The sequence below is a fragment of the Osmerus eperlanus genome, chromosome 12 (assembly GCF_963692335.1).
Source record: "Osmerus eperlanus chromosome 12, fOsmEpe2.1, whole genome shotgun sequence".
Taxonomy (NCBI): Eukaryota; Metazoa; Chordata; class Actinopteri; order Osmeriformes; family Osmeridae; genus Osmerus; species Osmerus eperlanus.
In genome coordinates, this window is record NC_085029.1 from 11,389,300 (window position 1) to 11,407,790 (window position 18,491).

At 49.3% G+C, this 18,491-nt stretch overlaps 2 protein-coding genes across 6 annotated transcripts; one reads left to right on the top strand and one right to left on the bottom strand.

Moving 5' to 3' along the window:
• Window positions 1-116: 116 nt before the first annotated feature.
• tnrc6ba (trinucleotide repeat containing adaptor 6Ba) lies at window positions 117-15,639 on the bottom strand. The gene is made up of 22 exons (XM_062474067.1): window positions 15,122-15,639; window positions 13,438-13,525; window positions 13,195-13,216; window positions 12,595-12,975; window positions 9,650-12,487; window positions 9,363-9,524; window positions 9,048-9,244; window positions 8,860-8,928; window positions 8,491-8,694; window positions 8,196-8,315; window positions 7,627-7,752; window positions 6,987-7,157; window positions 6,728-6,835; window positions 5,021-5,207; window positions 4,744-4,908; window positions 4,381-4,533; window positions 3,937-4,080; window positions 3,760-3,852; window positions 3,247-3,474; window positions 2,710-2,780; window positions 2,495-2,634; window positions 117-2,355 (listed from the first exon to the last, which is right to left on the bottom strand). Exons 2-22 carry the CDS (start codon window positions 13,492-13,494, stop codon window positions 1,761-1,763), a joined length of 6,231 nt encoding a protein of 2,076 aa, XP_062330051.1. The 5' UTR covers window positions 13,495-13,525; window positions 15,122-15,639; the 3' UTR covers window positions 117-1,760.
• On the top strand, window positions 14,384-18,195 carry si:ch211-141o9.10 (probable endonuclease 4). Of its 5 annotated transcripts, none has more exons than XM_062474081.1 (8): window positions 14,384-14,435; window positions 15,634-15,833; window positions 15,975-16,184; window positions 16,511-16,693; window positions 16,877-17,008; window positions 17,377-17,481; window positions 17,645-17,774; window positions 17,862-18,195. In XM_062474081.1, the coding sequence occupies exons 2-8, from the start codon at window positions 15,659-15,661 to the stop codon at window positions 17,917-17,919; spliced, it is 993 nt and encodes a 330-aa protein (XP_062330065.1). In that variant the 5' UTR covers window positions 14,384-14,435; window positions 15,634-15,658; the 3' UTR covers window positions 17,920-18,195. The 5 variants fall into 5 exon arrangements, with proteins under 5 accessions (XP_062330065.1, XP_062330066.1, XP_062330063.1 ...); XM_062474082.1 differs by having other exon boundaries at window positions 14,418-14,435; window positions 15,631-15,833; XM_062474079.1 differs by lacking the exon at window positions 14,384-14,435 and adding an exon at window positions 14,494-14,634 and having other exon boundaries at window positions 15,631-15,833.
• The last annotated feature ends 296 nt before the right edge of the window (window positions 18,196-18,491 follow it).

Sequence of the window (18,491 nt, forward strand, 5' to 3'; positions counted from 1 at the left end):
TGTTTTGTAAATCTAATCCTTTACAATTAACTTGTTAGGTTTAGGTATACGTATGTAACTGTTTTAGCATCAGGAGATTTTCTGGGGAGCTCGTACATGTCAACGCACCACAAAAACTACAACCACACGTTTAATTCAACCTTTATTGTCTTGTTCTTTTCTGCTTTAAATCATTCTCTCTCCATATCATCTGATAACAAACAAAAATAACCTGAACAGGAGTGATATACCGCCTTAATTTAAATGTATACACAAACAAAGAAACGAAACAACAATTGGTAACTTTTAACGTGCCTGTAAAACACTTCTCCAGCTGAGCTTGGTGTGGTAGTAGGTTTTGGCATCATATCATACAAATGCCATAAGTTGGTTGCTTCTCTTAAAAAAAAAGTTATTTCTTATTGCAATGTAGACAAAAATACAAAACAAAAGAATGCTGCTAAAAACAACAACTTAAGAGAAATATGCATTAGTGCCAATGTTCAATAACGTTCCGTTGAAACAAAATATCCCTCTCACTTGACACACAAGCACACACACACTCACCTGAAAGAAGCGGTCAAATGAACAAGTATTCACCTCCCTGACTTGGACAGATAAGCATTTGGATATATGTGCACGCGCACACATACATCACTCTCACACATGTACGCGTTACTCATGAATCTCTCATGGACCAAAACATTCACCACGATTGCAACACAAACACTCGAGACATCATTGTGATCTCCTTCTCCATACATCCTACTGTCACTGTCATGCACACGGAGCACAGCTAGTAGTAAATATAAGTCGTCATCATCATCATCATCATCATCATCATCATCATCATCATCATCATGACAATGATACAATAAGGAACTTGATTGAATATGAAAAAAATACATAAGGTCAGCATTTCAAGGAAAACTAAATAGAAGGATATTTCGGGATCCCAGTTTCACAAACGTTTTTTTTTCCTTCTTCAAAACCGAAAAGCTGGACACACAAGAGGATACAATTCAGCAGTGTGGAACTGGAGGATGTGAAGGACGTTTGTGATTTTCACTAGGGGTTGATTGGTTAGCCAGTAGGTTGGCCTGTGAATTGGGGTGGATGGGTCCAGTGACGTGGTCACATGACAAGTTGACCTGTGTGTTTGTCATCTGTCCACCTGTAGAAATTAGAGTTCTGTATACTTGATGACAATTATGTATACTAAATGAGAGTTCTGCAAGTAGTTCACTGTCTGGTAGAGGTCTGTGTTATGTTAGAAGTGTGTGTTTGGTTCTGAGTAGGTTTCTGACTGGTTAGATTAAGTTCTGTTTGGCCCTGTATGGACAAATGTACTATCCTGTTCTGTGAGGGTGCGTTGTGGTCTGTAGGTGTTTGAAAGGTTCTATAGAAGTGTGTGCTCTGCTATGTAGGCGTGTGTTGGTTGTTCCACACCACACAGGACCATATTAACGTTGGGTTTCCCAGGTGAGCATGCCTGAGAGATACTGACCTCAGAACAAGTGTATAAGTTGTGTGTAAGACTGGTTTACTCTCCAGGTTGAAGGAGTGGGAGAGATCCAGTTAAGTAAGTCCAATGGATTTCAAGTCTTCATTTAAGGGTACAAGGTGTGATTGTATGTTTATAAGTTTAAGTGATTGTAAGCATGTTTGCAGGCAGGTGTGTGTGTTTGTGCCATTGGTGAATGGTAGTGACCAGTATATTCTGATCCTATGTGTATTTGTGTGTCTGTGTATGTATGTTTGTGTGGGTGCGCACAAGTGCATCAGTCAGTCCCTCCTCCCAGCAGGTCTCCAGGCAAGAGAGCAGCAGGACTACCCATTTGGTGTCTCTCATCCAGGCCAGTGGACCCCCACAAACTGCTACCTGGGTACCCCCCGCCCCCCATCCCTCCCCACAGACCTTGCCTCCCGGTCTCCACCCCCCCAGCCCCAACTCCCACCCCAGCTCCCTCGGCCCCATTACTGCTCCACTGGGCAAACACCCCCAGGCCCTGCCCCTGGCTGGAGCTGGGCTCTGGAGAGCCAGCCGTGCCGTCCAGACTCTGCCAGCCTGAGCCGGAGGTGCCTGACATGCCTCCTCCACCGTTGCCGTTCCCTCCGGGAGCCGAGCCCCCTTCTCCTACACCTCGGGGTCTGTCGCGGTCTCTCTCCCCTCCAGGGAGGTTACCCCCTCTGCTGCTGTTGGCCCCCATAGCAGGCCCCGTCCCAGGGACTCCCTGGCCCCCAGCTCCCCCTGGGGCTCCGGCCACACCTCCTCCTGCTGTTCCTCCTCCTACTGCCTGGGAATGTGCAAAATAGCGAGCCACTTCCTCCTCGCTCACAAACTCCGCTAAGATGGTGGTGTTGCCTAGCACACACCTGGAGGTAGAGGTGGAGGGAGAAAGAAAGAGATAATAATTACAAATAGGGGTTGAATCTGGGTCCTATTTTTCATATGTAGGTATTGTGTAGTCAGATGGGGGGGGGATGACGAGCCATGGTAAGGGTTGGGTCTCACATGTGTAGTGCACTCTGGGCTTTGGCTGCTTCCTGCCTGGAGCTGTAGCGAATCAGAGCACTGCCCTGGGTCAGGCCGAGGTGAAAGGTCAGGAGGGGACCGTGCTGCATACAGATGGTCCTCAGGGTCGAGCCGTCGATCTAAAGAGACAGGTGTCAGTCATGTAGCGATCAGCCGTGTGTGTGTGTGTGGTGTGTGCATGCGCACTTGTGTACCTGTGGAGTGAGATTGCTGAGCACCAGCCAACAGCTTCCTCTAGAGGTCCCCCCGTCGCTCCAAGCAGCGCCTGCAGAAACAAACACACACACACATATAATCCAGAACCCAGCTCAGGACTCTGTGCCCCCAGAGTGACCCGGCTGTGTGCTGAACGGCAGCCTCTCCAGTCCCACAGCAGAGGAATGCTGCTCTGCTCTCTGCCTGGCAGCTCACCAGGCTCCTGCATGAATGGCCTCTGTGTCCTGGCACACTGAGGATGTGGTAACCAGGGCAACAGAACCAGACAGGCTTCCTATCTCAGGTACCGAACATTCAGGTCTGCTACATGTTGGAGAGCAGATGGCCTGGTCCAATAATCCAGCTGCCCTCAGTACAGGGACAGCAGGGAACAGGTCCACAACATATTGTCACTACTTTGAATCCAGTCATCTGAAACCCTTCGCATTTGGCCTATGCATGACTCGGGTCTGCCAGACAGGTCAGTACAATGTAATGGACATCAGTTTCAACACAGCACCAGGTTGTGACATTACCAGGTCCATATCGTGTTTCCTGGCTCCCGCCGGCGCCACCCCAGCCTCTCGCTGTAGCCGATCGCGGGGCTCCGCCCGACCAGGGTGACGGCGACGGCTGCTTCTGATTGGCGAGTCCCGGGGGAGGGCGGGGCAGTTGAGACATGTGGCTGTTGCGATTGGCCTTCCACATCTTGTTGTGTCCAATAGGCTCAGGAGGCCAGCTGGTCTTATACTCTGTGTACTTTGCTGATGAAGAGGAAACAGGGAATGAGAACAATATACTGGGTGGAACCCCACACGCTGCTGGTCTAATAACACTCACACAGAGTTGGTAAAACAAAAAAAAACAAACCCAAAGAGAGGGAAGGAGAGAGAGAGTCAGGAGGAGGGTTACCTGAGTTGTGTGCGTTGGTAATGGGGCTGAGGAGGAGGGTTACCTGAGTTGTGTGCGTTGGTAATGGGGCTGAGAGAGTCAGGAGGAGGGTTACCTGAGTTGTGTGCGTTGGTAATGGGGCTGAGGAGGAGGGTTACCTGAGTTGTGTGCGTTGGTAATGGGGCTGTCTGAGGCACTGTAAGGCCAGGCACCGTGTGAAGGCAGCAAGGTGTTGAGGGGTGGGGTGGAATCTACAGACACACACACAATCAAACTATATTCTCAAATGCACATTTCCAAACAACAACATGGAATTATTTAGCGCATGTCCCTACCAGTGTTGTCTCTTAGCAGCTGGTGCTCGCTGTCATTGAGGCTACACGGTCCAGAGTTTCCCATCATGCTCCCTGGGGTCATGTAGGGGTCAGACTCCGGGTCGACGCTGGGGATTCCCTTCCAGGGCACGCCTGGTTGGAACTCTGACGTCAAAGGGAGAGACAGGACGACTGCTTGTCAACAAATCTGCTTGTCGACACATCACAACCCTGAATCAACTACAAACACAGAACCCCCATCACAATCTAGACCTCTACAGCAGTCTCTTCCAAGGGACATGTGTTCTGTTACATGACACAAGGATCACCTAAATAAGACACTCGCGTCTCAATGTTGGAAACGCCAAACCCCCAAAACAACAGGTGATTTCCTAACAGCCTTCCACAAGGAAACTCAGTGTTTGGGGCCGTTTCTCTGGAAGGCAAGACAGGTCCCTCACTCACCCGGGGGCCAGCTGGAGGTGCTGGGTTTGGAGCTCATCTTGTTCCCGGGGGTGCGGTGCCAGTGGTCCCCCTGTGGGGGCAGGCCGTCCCCCCCCATCATGTCGTACTGGGCATATGGTGAACCCCCCCGCATCTTCATAGGAGGGATAGGACCTGGACGAAAAGGGGTGGAATTGAGACAAAAATTAGAAAATGAATGAGGTGAAGTAAAAGAGTGAAGAATGGATACAAAATAGGAGGGGGAAAAAAGAGAAGGATACACATATTATATGGGGAGGAAGGAAGGGTTGAGAAGTTCTGAGCCAATCTAATGACAGGAGATCTTTTTCTAATGTCGTGGAAGGTTTGAGAGTTGAGCGTTACCATTTTTGTGGAGGGTGCTCTCTGGGGGGGAGGGGATGGGGGAGTGGCCCTCCATCATCCACTTGAAGCGGGACTGCTGCCCCCCCATGTCCTTCATGCCCCCTGGCCCCCCAACCGCCGACCCCCCCAGCTCCAGACCAGACAGGCTCATCCCCGAGCCATACCCTGAGAGGCGCAGAGAAGACAGGGTTAAGACATGTCAAGCCTCACCATGGCACAAGCAAAAGCAACAAAACAACAGCGTGTATACTTTGTGAACGGATTGGGGATTCCTCACCCGAGTAGCCCCCATGTGTCCTCTGCTGCAGGTCTGCCCCAGAGCCCCCCAGGCCGGGATGGACCAGGGAGTCAGGGAGTTTGAGGCCCCCGCCTCCCAGGTGGGAGGGGGAGAGTTTCCCCCCCGCTCCAGCCCCCCCGGCCTGCTGCTGCCTCTGCTGCTGGAGCACGGCCATGATCCTGGCCAACTGAGGAAGAGGAGGAGGTGGAGGAAGGAGGGGGGAGGAGGAGGAAGGAGGAGCATGAGGAGAAGGAAGGAGGAGGGGGGAGGAGGAGGAGGAAGAGGGGGGGTAGGAGGAAGGAGGAGCATGAGGAGAAGGAAGGAGGAGGGGGGAGGAGGAGGAGGAAGAGGGGGGGTAGGAGGAAGGAGGAGGGACAGATGAAGACACGTCGTCTGTATGTGATGCCCATACCCATGCACCTTCTAGATCAGGGGTCGGCAAGTAACTTGGGCCGCGGGCCAGTATTTTTCCTCGCCACAAGATGACGGGCCAGAGTCTGGGTTACTGCCTATTTAGACGCTGCGATAGGTGCCCTTGCGATACGTGCACTCGCAACAACTAGGCCTATTAACCATGTGAATGTGAATTGGTGGTCTGTTTGAATAATTTCATTATTTTAACGAACTCTATCAACATGGTCGTCACTGTCATCCCAACGTGGTGGGTCGTCATCGTTGGTGCACATAAATACTGTCATCCAGTGAGAATAGGATTACTAGGACCTAGCGAAGGTTTTGATGTGAGGTGAAATCGGAAGTTCATATTAATGCGAGCGCGCATTCGCGCGAGCGAAAGGTTTTGCATTAATTTCGGTGCAAAATAGTTTTTCAACTTTATGTAGCCTAACCTAAATAAACATTACGTTGGACTCATATTCTTATATTTTCCGTAAATTACAACCCAAATGTTTACCTGAAAGATTCAGGGCTTTTAAGAAAAAAATGTTCCCACCCTTGCAAGAACCTAGATTTATGAAGTGACAGATCTTTCTTTTTTTACCTGGCTTTTTCAGTTCCTCCTGGGATCTTTTTCCCTTCCAGTTTATTCTTTTCGCATCAGCTTAATCTAGCTAACTCCCTCCACAACAATAAATGATGGTTTAGGGTTGTCTCCATAGCAACAACTTGGTACACATACTTTTTTTTTGAGAAAGAGAGCATGCGCGACAACTGAAAACAGCACTTTTTAATGCACGGTCAGATCATGCGCTTAATTAGATTAAAACCTAATGTAGCCTATTAGCTTACTTATCAGTCACACAGTAACTTAACAAACTTAAGACATATCCTTTTATTTGGCGTGTGAAAAAACTAAGAGAAAGCAAGTGATCTTCTGGCCTAATTTATAAGCGGGCAGAGCGGCCCACCGTGAATTCTCCCTATTCTCCCGATGGCCACTCCGGGCCTGAAAACTATTAATTTCACAAGCAATATTTGGGGGGGTGCTATCGGGGTGCTTTGGATCATATGTCTATGGTAGCGATGACATAGCGAGAAAATACTTCAGAAAAGTCAATGACACCATACCCAGTTTCCGGTTTCAAAATAAAAGTCGACGGGGAAAAAAACGATACAAAAAATATATACGCGGAAATATTTTGACGGGCCAAATAAAATCGCTGGCGGGCCACAATTGGCCCGCGGGCCGCCTGTTGCCGACCCCTGTTCTAGATGAAGAGCGTGTGCACACACGTGTGGTCTGGGTACCTGCTGAGGGTCGGCCTGCTGGCGCATGTTCTGGGGGAACTTCCTCTGGTTCTGCAAGAGCTGCTGCTGCTGAGGCTGCTGCTGCTGCTGGAGGAGGAGCTGGCAGGCCTGGGAGAGGGGAGGGGGATCAGTCAAGCCTGTTTATAACTGGACCTGAAGAAGATACTAGAAATGAGGATGGAAGCTTATAGATGATTTAAGATCTGGTACGGTAAGCTAGCACCCGAGTAGCTGGCAGGTCGGGTTGGTTTCAACTCACCAGCTGGAACTGTAGCTGAGGGGGGTAGATACTGCTGAGCATGGCGATGTGCTGGGGTGACAGCTGGGGGGGGAAGACCCCCCCTCCGACACCGCCCACGCCTCCGACACCTCCGACACCCCCCATGCTGCCGCTGGGAGGGGGCATCTGCTTCAGGACGGAACCTGGCACCTGGAACATGGGAAACACAAGAGTCACCATGGGAACAGCAAGGATTGAATATTCTGCATTGAGCATGTGCAACACACCCTGACAAGCCACATCTCCTTCTCGGATCTTTTTCTCTCCCTTTATTGATCTTTCTATAGTATCCACACTGTGTGTGCTTGTTAGCTGGGGTTCACAAGTGGTCTGAGAGCTCCCATCCTGGGAAACCACTAGCCTTTCACAGAACTGCCATTGAAGACAGGATCAATAGAGGGGACCACAAAGGGCTAATAACAGTCAAGTCTTATTGTAATGGTCTATAATCATCTATAGCATATGAACAGTTGTGCCAAAAAGAAATACATTTTCTGTTAAACAACATGCTGTATGCACCAATGGTTTGGAGGTTGAAAGAGTTCATTGCCTGAGCATGTAGGGCTTGGGGATCTGATATGACTATCACATTCTGTACATCAAATATGGCTTGAGTTACCTGAGGTGACAGGAACTGTTGAGGTACTTGAGCCCGTATCCCTGGGGACGAGTTTATAGGTGGCACACCGGGCTGGTGTCTGGACTGGCCCATCCCACCTCCACTACCATACATGTGATGACCACCCTGTGACAGACAGAGTGTGAGGGGGCAGTGAGTTACAGAAGACTTATGATTTATTATTTGGCCAACAACACTTATTCTCCTGACCTATATTTGCTAAGCGGGTCATGAGGTGATATAACCCTGTGTTTTACAAGGCCTCTTAACATTAACATGTGACCTGTGCCCATGTCTTGTTTACTGCACACTAGCTTCATCTGCTTTGTGACTTTGATGAAACACGTGACATTGAAATAACCAGTTACCAGAGCGATTATTGCAAACAAGAAGAAAGTGAAAAGTTAGAAATGGCAGGATCACTCACATAAACAAAAAGATCACATATAATAAACAGACGTAGGATGAGGGCAGATGGAGGAGGGGGGATGTTTTGGGATGCTTTTCAATTTAACATCCAACTTCCTGTTTAGAGGAGGCTATTGTGATATGAGGGGACGTGACCTTACTTGTCTAGGGGGGATAGTGTGGCTGTAGAGGGGGTAGGGCTTGCAGACAGTGGGTGGAGAGTAGGGAGAGCAAGGCCCCTCCTCCACAAGGCACCCATCCTGATTGGTGAAAGGCAAGGTCTGCGGAATGCAGCGACACCCAATGGGAGTTGCCCAATTTTGGGAGGGGGAGTCAAGAAAGGAAAAAGAAAATAAATATGCAAAAGAGAAAAAGAATAGAGAAAAGAGAGTTAACGAGACAAGAGGGAGTCAGCTAGAAAACTACCATCAGCAGTATTGCATACGTGTGCTTTACCTTGTCATAGTAAGGCCCAGGGTCTCCAGCCCCCATGTCTTTGGAACCAGGAGAACGGAAGACCATTCCTCCTCCTCCTCCCCTACCTCCTTTCCTCATCTCCCCATTGTAGTCATTCAGCCCCATCCCTCGCTTCTCTCCATCCATCTTCTTATCCTGAGGACCTGGGGCCAGATCTAGGGGTCGACCGCTGGGCTCATCTCCCTGAGAACCAGCAAGGATGCAGATCATTTCATCATCCTCATCGCCACCAGCACAACGACTACTGCAGTCATACACATCAAGTTACCTCCGACTACATGAATCCCCATAATATAGTGTCTGTTGTAGCAGTATCTACTCTAAGACGTTAGGTAGACCTTGACTTACGAGGAGCCCCATGTTAGAGAACTGTCTGGTCATGGGGTTCATCCAGGAGTCTCCTGACTTTAGAGGACCCTGAGGAAGACATACACAGGTAGACACAGGGCACAACCTTCAGACATTCTTACGGTTCAAATCCACATGAGAGGTTAAGAGATCTTCCCTAAAGATCCAATCTAAGCCCAACGAGCTACCTTGCTGCAGGTCTTCTTGCCTCCTCCATGGCCCTGGCCCCAGCCCCCACTGTTGTAGGAGGAACTACTGCCCTGTGACCCAGCGCTGCTCCACACACTTCCTGCTCCCTCCTCCTCCTCCTCGCAGCTGGAGTGACGCGACGCCACCACAGACCCATCCCCCTCGCCCCAGCCGCCATCTTGCATAGACTTGGAACCTGCTGAGGAGAGACGAGCAGGCAGTCGGTCAGCTCTACATCACTGTGCCTTGTACAGACAAACTTCCCTATAGACATATGTAACCCTGTCACAATCAAAGTTCTAACTCTGGCTCACCAGGTTTGATGGGGTTGGGAGAGGGGTTCCCCCAGCCAGAGGACTTCCCAGCCTCTGCAGGGTCGCCCCAGAATGTGGGGGTGTCGCTGGGCTTTCCCCAGGCCGCTGTACTGTCATCTACTGATGGACTGGAGGGGGAGCCCCCACCCCACCCTGACTGAGCTGGAGAAACAGGGAAGGGAGAGGATTGTAAGAAAGGGATTTACTGTGGGTGTACAGAAAGTAACAACCATTTGTATTTGGTCCTTTAACGTCATATATTATTGAAGAAATACATATTGTCTAACCCATCCCAGGAGCTTTACCAGGTCCAGTTCCATGTCCAGGGTTGACATCCCTGCCTCCCCCGACTACCGAAGGCTGCCTCCCAGACTGCTGCATCACTGGAGGCCCCTGCTGCTGTGGGGGCTGTCCCTGGCCATGCACAGGGGGCCGCTTGCCAGAGTGGGCACTACCATCGCCGCTGCTCTTGTCCCACAGGTTGACAGGCTTGAAGTTGTAGTGGTTGGGGTCTCCCCACGCTGAGGTCCCGTCATCGATCTCCATCTTCCTACTAATTGTCTGAGGGCTAGGTTCCTCCCAGCCACTGGGTTCTGCTGCTCCTCCTCCAGGACCACTGGGAATGGGTCCCGTGGTCCAGCCTGAGCTTTGGTTCTGGTTCTGGGCTGGGGGAGGTGGTTGGCGACCACCCCAACCTCCTTGCAAAGCCCCTTGGTCCTGCGGGGGAGGCTGGGGCTGTGATTGTAGCTGAGGTGGTGCCTGAGGGCCTTTGATCGAGGTTGTCTGGGTGTTTGACATCTGTGACGGGTGCATCTTTCCACCAGCTCCTCCTCCTCCCCAACCTTGATGCGGTTTGTCTCCTCCTCCTCCATTACCATCACCGCCCCAGGATCTCCTCGGTGCTCCTTCCTCCCAGCTACCCCAAGTGCCGACCTCAGAGTCTCCACCTGGGTTTCCTCTTCCCCCTCTTGTCTCATCCCCCCATCCTCCTCCTCCACTGTTTGATTTGGGCTCTCGCTTTCCCCGGTCCTCCCCACCCCCACGGCTACCCCACCCCCCATCTCTCCCCATCTCTTTCCATCCTACTTTCCCTTTCTCCTCCTGATTACCTCCCCAGCCTCCTCCACCACTTGCTCCTGCCGGCTGTTGTCTAAACTCACCCCACCCTTCTTCGTTCCCCCAGCCTTTCCCCTGTCCCTCACTGGGACCCATTCCTCCCCAGCCACCTGAGGTCTTCCCTTGTCCTGGTCCAATACCTGGTCCTCCCATTCCTGCACCAGTGGACAGAGCTCCAGGTTGTGAGATGCCCAGGTTTCTGGCATTGGGGCCTGAGGACGGATGTCCTCTGCTTGGCAAAGAGGCTCCGGAGCTGCTGCTGCTGCTCTCCCAGCCCTCCCCAGACGAGGCAGCCGGGGGAGGTACTCCTGGGTTGGAGGCCTGCCCTGGGCCTGCAAAGGAGGACGCTCCACCCAGAGATTCAGTAGCAGCACCAGAGTACTGAGGAGCCATAGAGGGTGACTGTATGTTTTTTGATTGAGAGGATGAACCACTTCCTCCTCCTGGAGCTTCAAAGTCCCAAGCCACATTCTGCTTGATCTGGGTCTGACCCCAGCCAGTGTTGGAGAGGACGCGGGGGTCCAGGTCGGGTCTACTCAGAAGGTTCTGTAAGGCCTCCTCAGCATTGGCTCCTGCATGGTGCTGGAAGCGCTGGGGTCTGGAGTTCCCTCCTCCGCTGGATGATGATGTACCTCCCCCACCTCCCCGGCCACCACCCTGGCCGCCCCCCCACTCCGCTGTCTCCTCCACCCCTACCTCCCTCTTCTGATTGTCCCAAGCCTTTGTTGTAGTTGTGGAGGAGGGGGGAGTGGGGTTGCTTACCCCACTGCTGCTGCTGTTACTGCTGCAGCCACCTCCTTCACCTGCCTCCGCTACTGGATTGCACCCTCCACCCCCACTTCCCCCACTTCCACCACTACCCCCCCATTCCCCTCCTCCTCCCCACCCTCCCTGAGATACCGCGGGTGGTTCATTGCCCCCACTTCCAGCGCCCCATTTTGTACTACCCCCCTGGCCTGTGTACCCTCCCCACCCAGAGGTTCCATCCCCCCCACCCTCAGCAGCTCCTCGTCCTGCTCCCTCCCAATCATCAGTCCTAGAGGCACCCGTTTTGGAGTTAGCAGCTGGGTAAGGCTGAGTTCCCCAAGAAGAGGATGAGGAGGTCTGGGAGGTTTGGGGGAGGAGTTTGTCTCCTCCATTACCTCCCCCACAGTCTGTCCCTCCCCCCTCCCCCATCACCGTTTTTGGTCCCGCTCCAGTATCTAGCGAAGTCACTCCTTTTCCTCCCCCCCAATCCGCCCCTCCTCCTGTCATCATGGCTGCTGAGTGCTCTCTGTCTCTGGATTGCATTTGGTGAAGTAGTTGGTGCTGATGAGCATTTGATTGATTCACAGATAGAGGTGGGTTCTGGAGGAGGGGACTGTTGGCAGGCAGAGCCCCGGGCCCAGGACCATGCAGAGTGGCTGGGCCACTGTCGGAGGAAGCTGGCCCTGGAGTTCCATCCTGCTGCACCAGAGCAGGCCAGGCTGAAGGGTTGGCATTTGGGTTGAAGTTGGCACCAGTGGTCCCTCCTCCGCTGCCACCAAGGAAGCCATCCTGGTTCCCTATAAGAGCAGGGGCTTTGGAAAGGGAGGGAGGCAACATTGACCCAGCTACAACGGCCACGACCCCACCTGTAGGACCCTGCTGAGAGGAAGAACCCCACACAACACTGCCCGACTGCATACATTCATTGGGTAAAGGGAAGGCGGAAGTAAGGGATGATTGGTCGCCACTGGAGGCAATACTGCTGCTATTGGCTAACCCACAGCCCTCCCCAGTTGCTGACGAGCCCCCGCCCCCTCTAGAAGAAGCCCCGCCTCCGTCACCCCCGGCAATGCTAGGCCACTCCTCCAGGTCAGAGCCATCCACAATCACTTTCTCCCTGCCATGAGAGGAGGCGTGACTACCAGAGCCGACCCCCCACGTGGAATTTGCATAATTTGAAGTAGTTGTAGAAGCAGCAGCGATTGATGATGAGGTGAGGGGCAGTGAAGAGGAGCCTGGACCCACATAGCCTGGAGTGGAATCTACAAGGGGACAGGTAAAAGAGGGGGGAAAAGGTCAATATACTCATATACATGGTTTTTAAATATGACATGGTTTCTAAATGTTTTTGTCATGTTCTGACGCTGACCTGAGGTGGCAGCCATGTTCGCATTGGGCCCCCCATCACCCCCTGCACCCCCTCCAGCAGTGCCACCCCCAAGGAGCATGGAGGACAGCGGGGGCTGGCCCCTCTTCAGTAGCACTTTTTGGTCCTGCTGGCAGCGGAATCGAGGGGGAACTTCACGGGGCATGTAGCGCTGCTGCTGGGGGGGCTGGGGGGCACCAGGGCCTTGGCTGGTAAGGGGCTGTCCGTTGGCCACCGCCACCCGCTTGGCATTGTTCCCTCCTCCTTGAGAGGTGGCGGTGGCAGGGGAGGGGGAGGCCGAGGAGGGGGGTCCAGGGCTGGAGGATGCAGAGCTGCTGCTGGGCAGAGTGGCAGAAGACTGGCCAGACAAGGGCTTGGCAAATTCTAGCATTGGTAGAAGAGAAGACAGACGTCAGAGACGTTGATGAGATAAAGGATGCCAAAGGGTAGCAGAGGGACAAGATTTGGGGGAAAGATTGACTAAGTACAAAAACTAACAAATAGTAACAGAAACAGTGGTAAGTAGGCAGAAAGAGCTCTGAACCTAGAAACCAGTTAAACTACCGGATAGCAGACACCTAAACAGAATGAGAAACAGCATACCTTTGTTTTTTTGCTCTGCAACCTGAAAGAGAAAAAAAGGTAATCGGTTGACAGCATGCCAGTTAGGGAGCTGCCAAGTCAAAACCAATATTGTGACATAAACCTACAGAGACTGTATTGCTGGTGTTGTTTACAAGTGGCATCAGGACCCAAAAGCATTATCTCACTGCTTTTAATTTAGCACTAAACCCAACTCTAAAATAAGGGAAACAGAGATGGAGAAAGAAGTGTTCTTCTCCTTACCTTCTGAGAGGTTTCCCTTTTCCGTTTGTCTTCTTTTTTCCTTTTCTTGTCTTCCATGAACTATTGTTCCCTTTCCTGAAACTTCTCTCTGTTACCATACAGGGAAAATATCCATTAATAACACACAGCAACACATACATGGTTCTCACCATTACATTTATGCATACTGAATTGTATGTGCACTTTGCTAATGAATTAACCATCAAATCACAGGGCTAAACCTCATGATGATTGCAGGTCATGCTTAGCTTCCAAGTTATCCTTCCTTAGCTGGTGTGATTAGGCATTTGGACTTGACCTCGTTTTTAGCCTGAATGTGGTGACATTCATGGTCAGAACTGTTGTTCTGATACAGAGCAAAGACCCATTACAATATAGTATAAACCACCATTACTTATCAAAGCAGTCATTTTGAAGAGTATTTATTATTTTATTTATTAACTAAGGATAATGCCTGTAGGCGGTAGCCTACAATCAACAGAAGACAAATAAGGTGAATGCTTTGAACCCAGGTGCAAGATTTCGAGTGAAAACTGTCTGCCAATGCCTGACTGTTATGACAGGTGACAGACCGTCCACATTCCAGAAACTATTGATTCAACACATTACAATCATACTTCTCATGATCTTGTTGTCTGTGGCAGAAAAAAACCGATACAGTGGGTAGACTATAAAGGCTGGCATAGGCCAACAGCTAGCTAGCCAGCAGAAACACAAAAAGGCCAACATTTCACTAGAGCTAGTAGCTAGCGTCAATGTCACTGTCTTGTTCCTCCGCCCATACAAGCGCATTGTCAATGTTAGCTAACGGTTTTATATTTGGTACAGTTCATGGTCTTACTGTAGCTCATTGTGATAAAGTAGCTAGCTAGCTGACCAATCACATTTCCTGAATAGTACTGGACTGTTGCTTAGCTGCACTTTCTGAGATAGCAACTAGTTCTACCTAAGCTAACGTCACACACAATATTATGCTCAAGCAGCCAGCAGCCAAAATAGTAAGCTAAACATTTGATGCTTTGACAATCTAAAAGCTAGTTAACAAGCTAGAAAGTATCTTAGACCTAACTATAATAAACCTCAGATTCTCCAATAAACCTTGCACATCTCTAGTGATACAGTTGGCCGACTTTACGCGTGATAAATAGCTACCTCATTAGGTAGCTAAACTTTACAAGGAAACCGGCGGGAGGCAAGGTAATCTTCTCAGCCTAGCTAGCCTGAGATAGCCGTTTCTAACATTACAGTACAATTGCCATTGACAGTACCTCTTGGTCCCAGATTAGCTATATAGCCATCATTATCTAGCAGCACACCATGGGATATATAGCAACAAATCACATGTCTTTATTTAACTAGAAATTAAATAACGCTATTAACCAGCGTGCTACAGTCTGCCAAGCATGCTACAGCTAGCATTACTTACTAGCTAGCTAGCCAACACATCGACAGAAGGCATTCAACACGAAGTCAGGACGAGAAGTAATGTCTGCTACTAGCTACTAGCCAGTGTTATACAGCTAGCTAGCTAGCAAGTAAACTAGCAAGTTTATGCATATTGCTACGTGCAATTGTACACGACGTATTGAAAATATATAACTAGGCAAGTTAGATTGCTTGTCTTTGCTTAACTGCTTGATGTGGCAATTTTGCAGCCTAGCTAACGTTACTAGTAGTTACTCACCTCAGGAATCACATATGAATTGGAGCTAGCGTGTCAGCTAGCTAGCTAGCTCGGCTAGTAAAGTGCTTCAGTGCGAATAATTTGCTTCTTCCGGCATTCGAGGCTACAGGAACATGCTACGCCTGAGTGGATAATTAAATACACACCGTCTAAAGTTACTGATTCTTAAGAAGTATGCTAATGTAAGCTAATGTGCTGAAGAATGTCTATGAAGCGTTGTAAAGTCATTGGGTTGACGATCGGCCATTTTGCTGCTCTGTTTGAAGTGTCTGATGCTGGCGCTGCTGTTGCTGCTGCTGCTGCAAACCAGCTAGTGTGGTCGGGTGCTAGTAGCTAGGACTAGCTAGGAATTTGGGAGAGTCGGAGTTGGGGGTATAAAAAAGGGACACTCGTATCAAATCTGGAATATTGAATTTATTTACAGACAATATTTTCAGCTATTATAAAATAGGTATTGGTATTTATGTTGTCTTTGGGTTAGGGTAACCCTTGCTGTTTGTGTGTAGAAGCAGCGGTACATTTTTCTACCCCAACCCAATGGTCATGAGTCCAAAGAGAGGATCCAGAAAAAGAAAGGCAGCTGAAGAGAATGACACAGATGAGCCTAATGCTGGGCAATCTGTGGAAGAACATTTTACCAAAGGTGCAAAGAAACGTAAAAGTTGGGAACTTGGAAGTAAGAAATACATAGGAGCTCATGTCACCATATCAGGTAGGAGAGAAATGCATGGTAGTACTTCATTAATTGCTCCCCACTGTTGAAAATATAGCAAGTTTACTAGAGTTCAGTTTCCCTAGCATGAATGACATTCATGGGTGTTTTATACACAATTCTGCATCCCTTCCTCCTCAGGTGGGATATGGAAGGCGGTGGAGGAGAGTCTTGCAATGGGCGGTCGTAGTTTTGCCTTGTTCCTGGGCTCCCAGAGGTCCTGGAAAAGACCCCCTCTGGACCTTTCTGCAGCTGGCAAGTTCCAGGAGCTGTGTCTCAGAGAGGGATTTGATCCCACTCACATACTGCCACATGGGTCTTACCTGATGAATTGTGGATCCCCTAAAGAAGGTTTATTCACACATAAATAAAATCATTCACAAACACATACCCTAACCCAATGGTTCTCAATGGTGCACAACTCCCAGAGGGATCCAAGTGATTTCAGGGGTTTCCTGGACATAAGAAGCTCAGTGCCATAGAAACAAGATCAAATATGAAAATGGATGGGCATACTGACTGAAAACAGTTTGAGAAATACTGCCCTAACCCTTCCACAAGTTATTCTCAGCACAATTTCCTATAGTTATTTTCAGCCTTGGAATTCTGTGCCGCTCCCAACCCTTCGACCTCTGGCTTCTATGTGGTTCGATTCTCTCTTTGTTCTGTGTGTCCAGATGTGTTTGAGAAGAGCCAGGCCCTGCTGGTGGATGAGCTGCAGAGGTGCTGTGCCCTGGGCCTGAACATGTACAACTTCCACCCAGGCTCCTCTCTGGGTGCCATCACCACAGAGCAGTGTGTGGTTAAGATCGCCCAGGCTATCAACCAAGCTCACCAGAAAGCCCCTGCAGTAGTCACTGGTAAACTGGAGCCCCTTTATGATTCGTTCACTATCTGGAGTGGTTAATGTTGATCTAGCGATGTTTTAATTGCGCCATGATAGATGTCTTCTTGTCATGTTTCTGTTTTTCATCACATTGTTTACCCTCTTTTTTTCTTCACCCCATACCTGTCTTTCCAACCCCCACCCCCCTCCCTCTCAGTGCTAGAGAATATGAGTGGTCAGGGCAGCACGGTGGGGGGGAGATTCAGTGAGCTTCGCAGCATCATTGACAGGGTGCGTGACCAGACCAGAGTGGGGGTGTGTCTGGACACATGCCACGCCTTTGCCGCAGGTCAGTCTCTGCTGAAAGGGACTTCATACTCCCTACCATCTACTCACTGTTGTGACATGAATAGAAATGCAGACAAAATGCCATGATGGTTGTTACGTTACTGTGCAGAGGGTTGTGGGTCAAAATAGCCAGAAAAGGATGCTGTGAAATGTTAACAATGTAGTATGTCATTGGTATCAGGCCATGTAACTATAGACACACTATGGTAGGATGCCATTTGAGACACAGGGTTGGTCTCCATCATACTGCAGTAGGTGGCAGCATTGCACTACTCTGGACATAGCCAAAACATGTTATAAAGTATATTGTTTAGTGTGTGTTAATTTCAGTTTATATGATGTGTGAGGGGACCATGGTCTGCCCCCCAGGTTATGATCTGTCTGCAGAGAGAGGGGTGAAGACCATGCTGGAGGAGTTTGACCAAACAGTAGGACTTTCCTACCTCAGGGCCATCCATCTAAATGACTCTAAAGGTGGGACTACAACATGGGGAACCCAACACTGCTCACTCCTTGTATGATTGATGACTGACAAGCCCATCAAATACATCTATCAAATGTATCCAATTGAATGCTGAAAATGCAACACAAGTGAGGTTAGGATACACATTGTTTAGCTGCACATACACATTGACAGGTAAACTGGGATGTCACCTGGATCGTCACGAGGATATTGGACGGGGTCAGATTGGAATCTCAGCGTTCCGAGACATAATGAATGAGCCCCGACTGGACAACCTCCCTCTGATCCTGGAGACTCCCGGACGGTGAGAGAGAGACAGTGTATGTGTGTGTATATAGGCCTGTTGGCTCTATCTCAGGAAAAAAAACTAAATATCTTCTTCTCGTTATAGCCCTGGGTTTGAGTATGCTGAGCAGATTGACCTGCTGTACTCTTTTTGTGGAAAGTAGAGCATGAAGCCAAGTACTTCCATTCAAACCTTTCTCCACCTTCATACAACATTGACACTTCTGCTAGCCTTACCACCACCTAACGACGACTGGAAGATTTCTGTACATGACCAAATAGGAATGATGTAACTCATTTGTAATGTATTGTTTTGATACTATATTAAACGTTTCAGATAAAGTTTCAGAGTGTTGATAAATATGAGCAAAGGGGAGAATGGAATGAAAAAGTGGTATAGTTAATTGGTAAAGCATTTAACTGCAGATTAAGTTTGTAAGCACTGGGATAGCCAGCAAGGACTATTGTCAGAAAGACCTTAATGCATATTTATTTGCTTAAAGTCATAAAGTCTTAATGACCCAGGAAGAGCAGACATTCTCTACCCATTTTATCTCAGTGAAATATTTTAAATAATGTTCCTTTTATTATTATGATCGTTTTTAGAGTTCCTTTCATTTGTGTTTTGTATTTGAGCCATTTAAATAATGTTTTATCAGACCCAACATATTTTTACCGAGATGGAAGAACGACCCCAGACAATACTTTTTAATACTGATTTATTTTGTCATAATAT

What these genes read in the sequence shown, in the direction of transcription:
- tnrc6ba (XM_062474067.1), bottom strand. Translation starts at nt 13,494, where the DNA reads ATGGAAGACAAGAAAAGGAAAAAAGAAGACAAACGGAAAAGGGAAACC. An exon ending in AAAGGGAAACCTCTCAGAAG is followed by an intron (nt 13,217 to 13,437) that starts GTAAGGAGAAGA and finishes TTTCTCTTTCAG; the next exon opens with GTTGCAGAGCAAAAAAACAA. An exon ending in TGGTAAAGCTCCTGGGATGG is followed by an intron (nt 9,525 to 9,649) that starts GTTAGACAATAT and finishes CTGTTTCTCCAG; the next exon opens with CTCAGTCAGGGTGGGGTGGG.
- si:ch211-141o9.10 (XM_062474078.1), top strand. An exon ending in TTGTGGATCCCCTAAAGAAG is followed by an intron (nt 16,185 to 16,510) that starts GTTTATTCACAC and finishes CTGTGTGTCCAG; the next exon opens with ATGTGTTTGAGAAGAGCCAG. An exon ending in ATCCTGGAGACTCCCGGACG is followed by an intron (nt 17,775 to 17,861) that starts GTGAGAGAGAGA and finishes TTCTCGTTATAG; the next exon opens with CCCTGGGTTTGAGTATGCTG.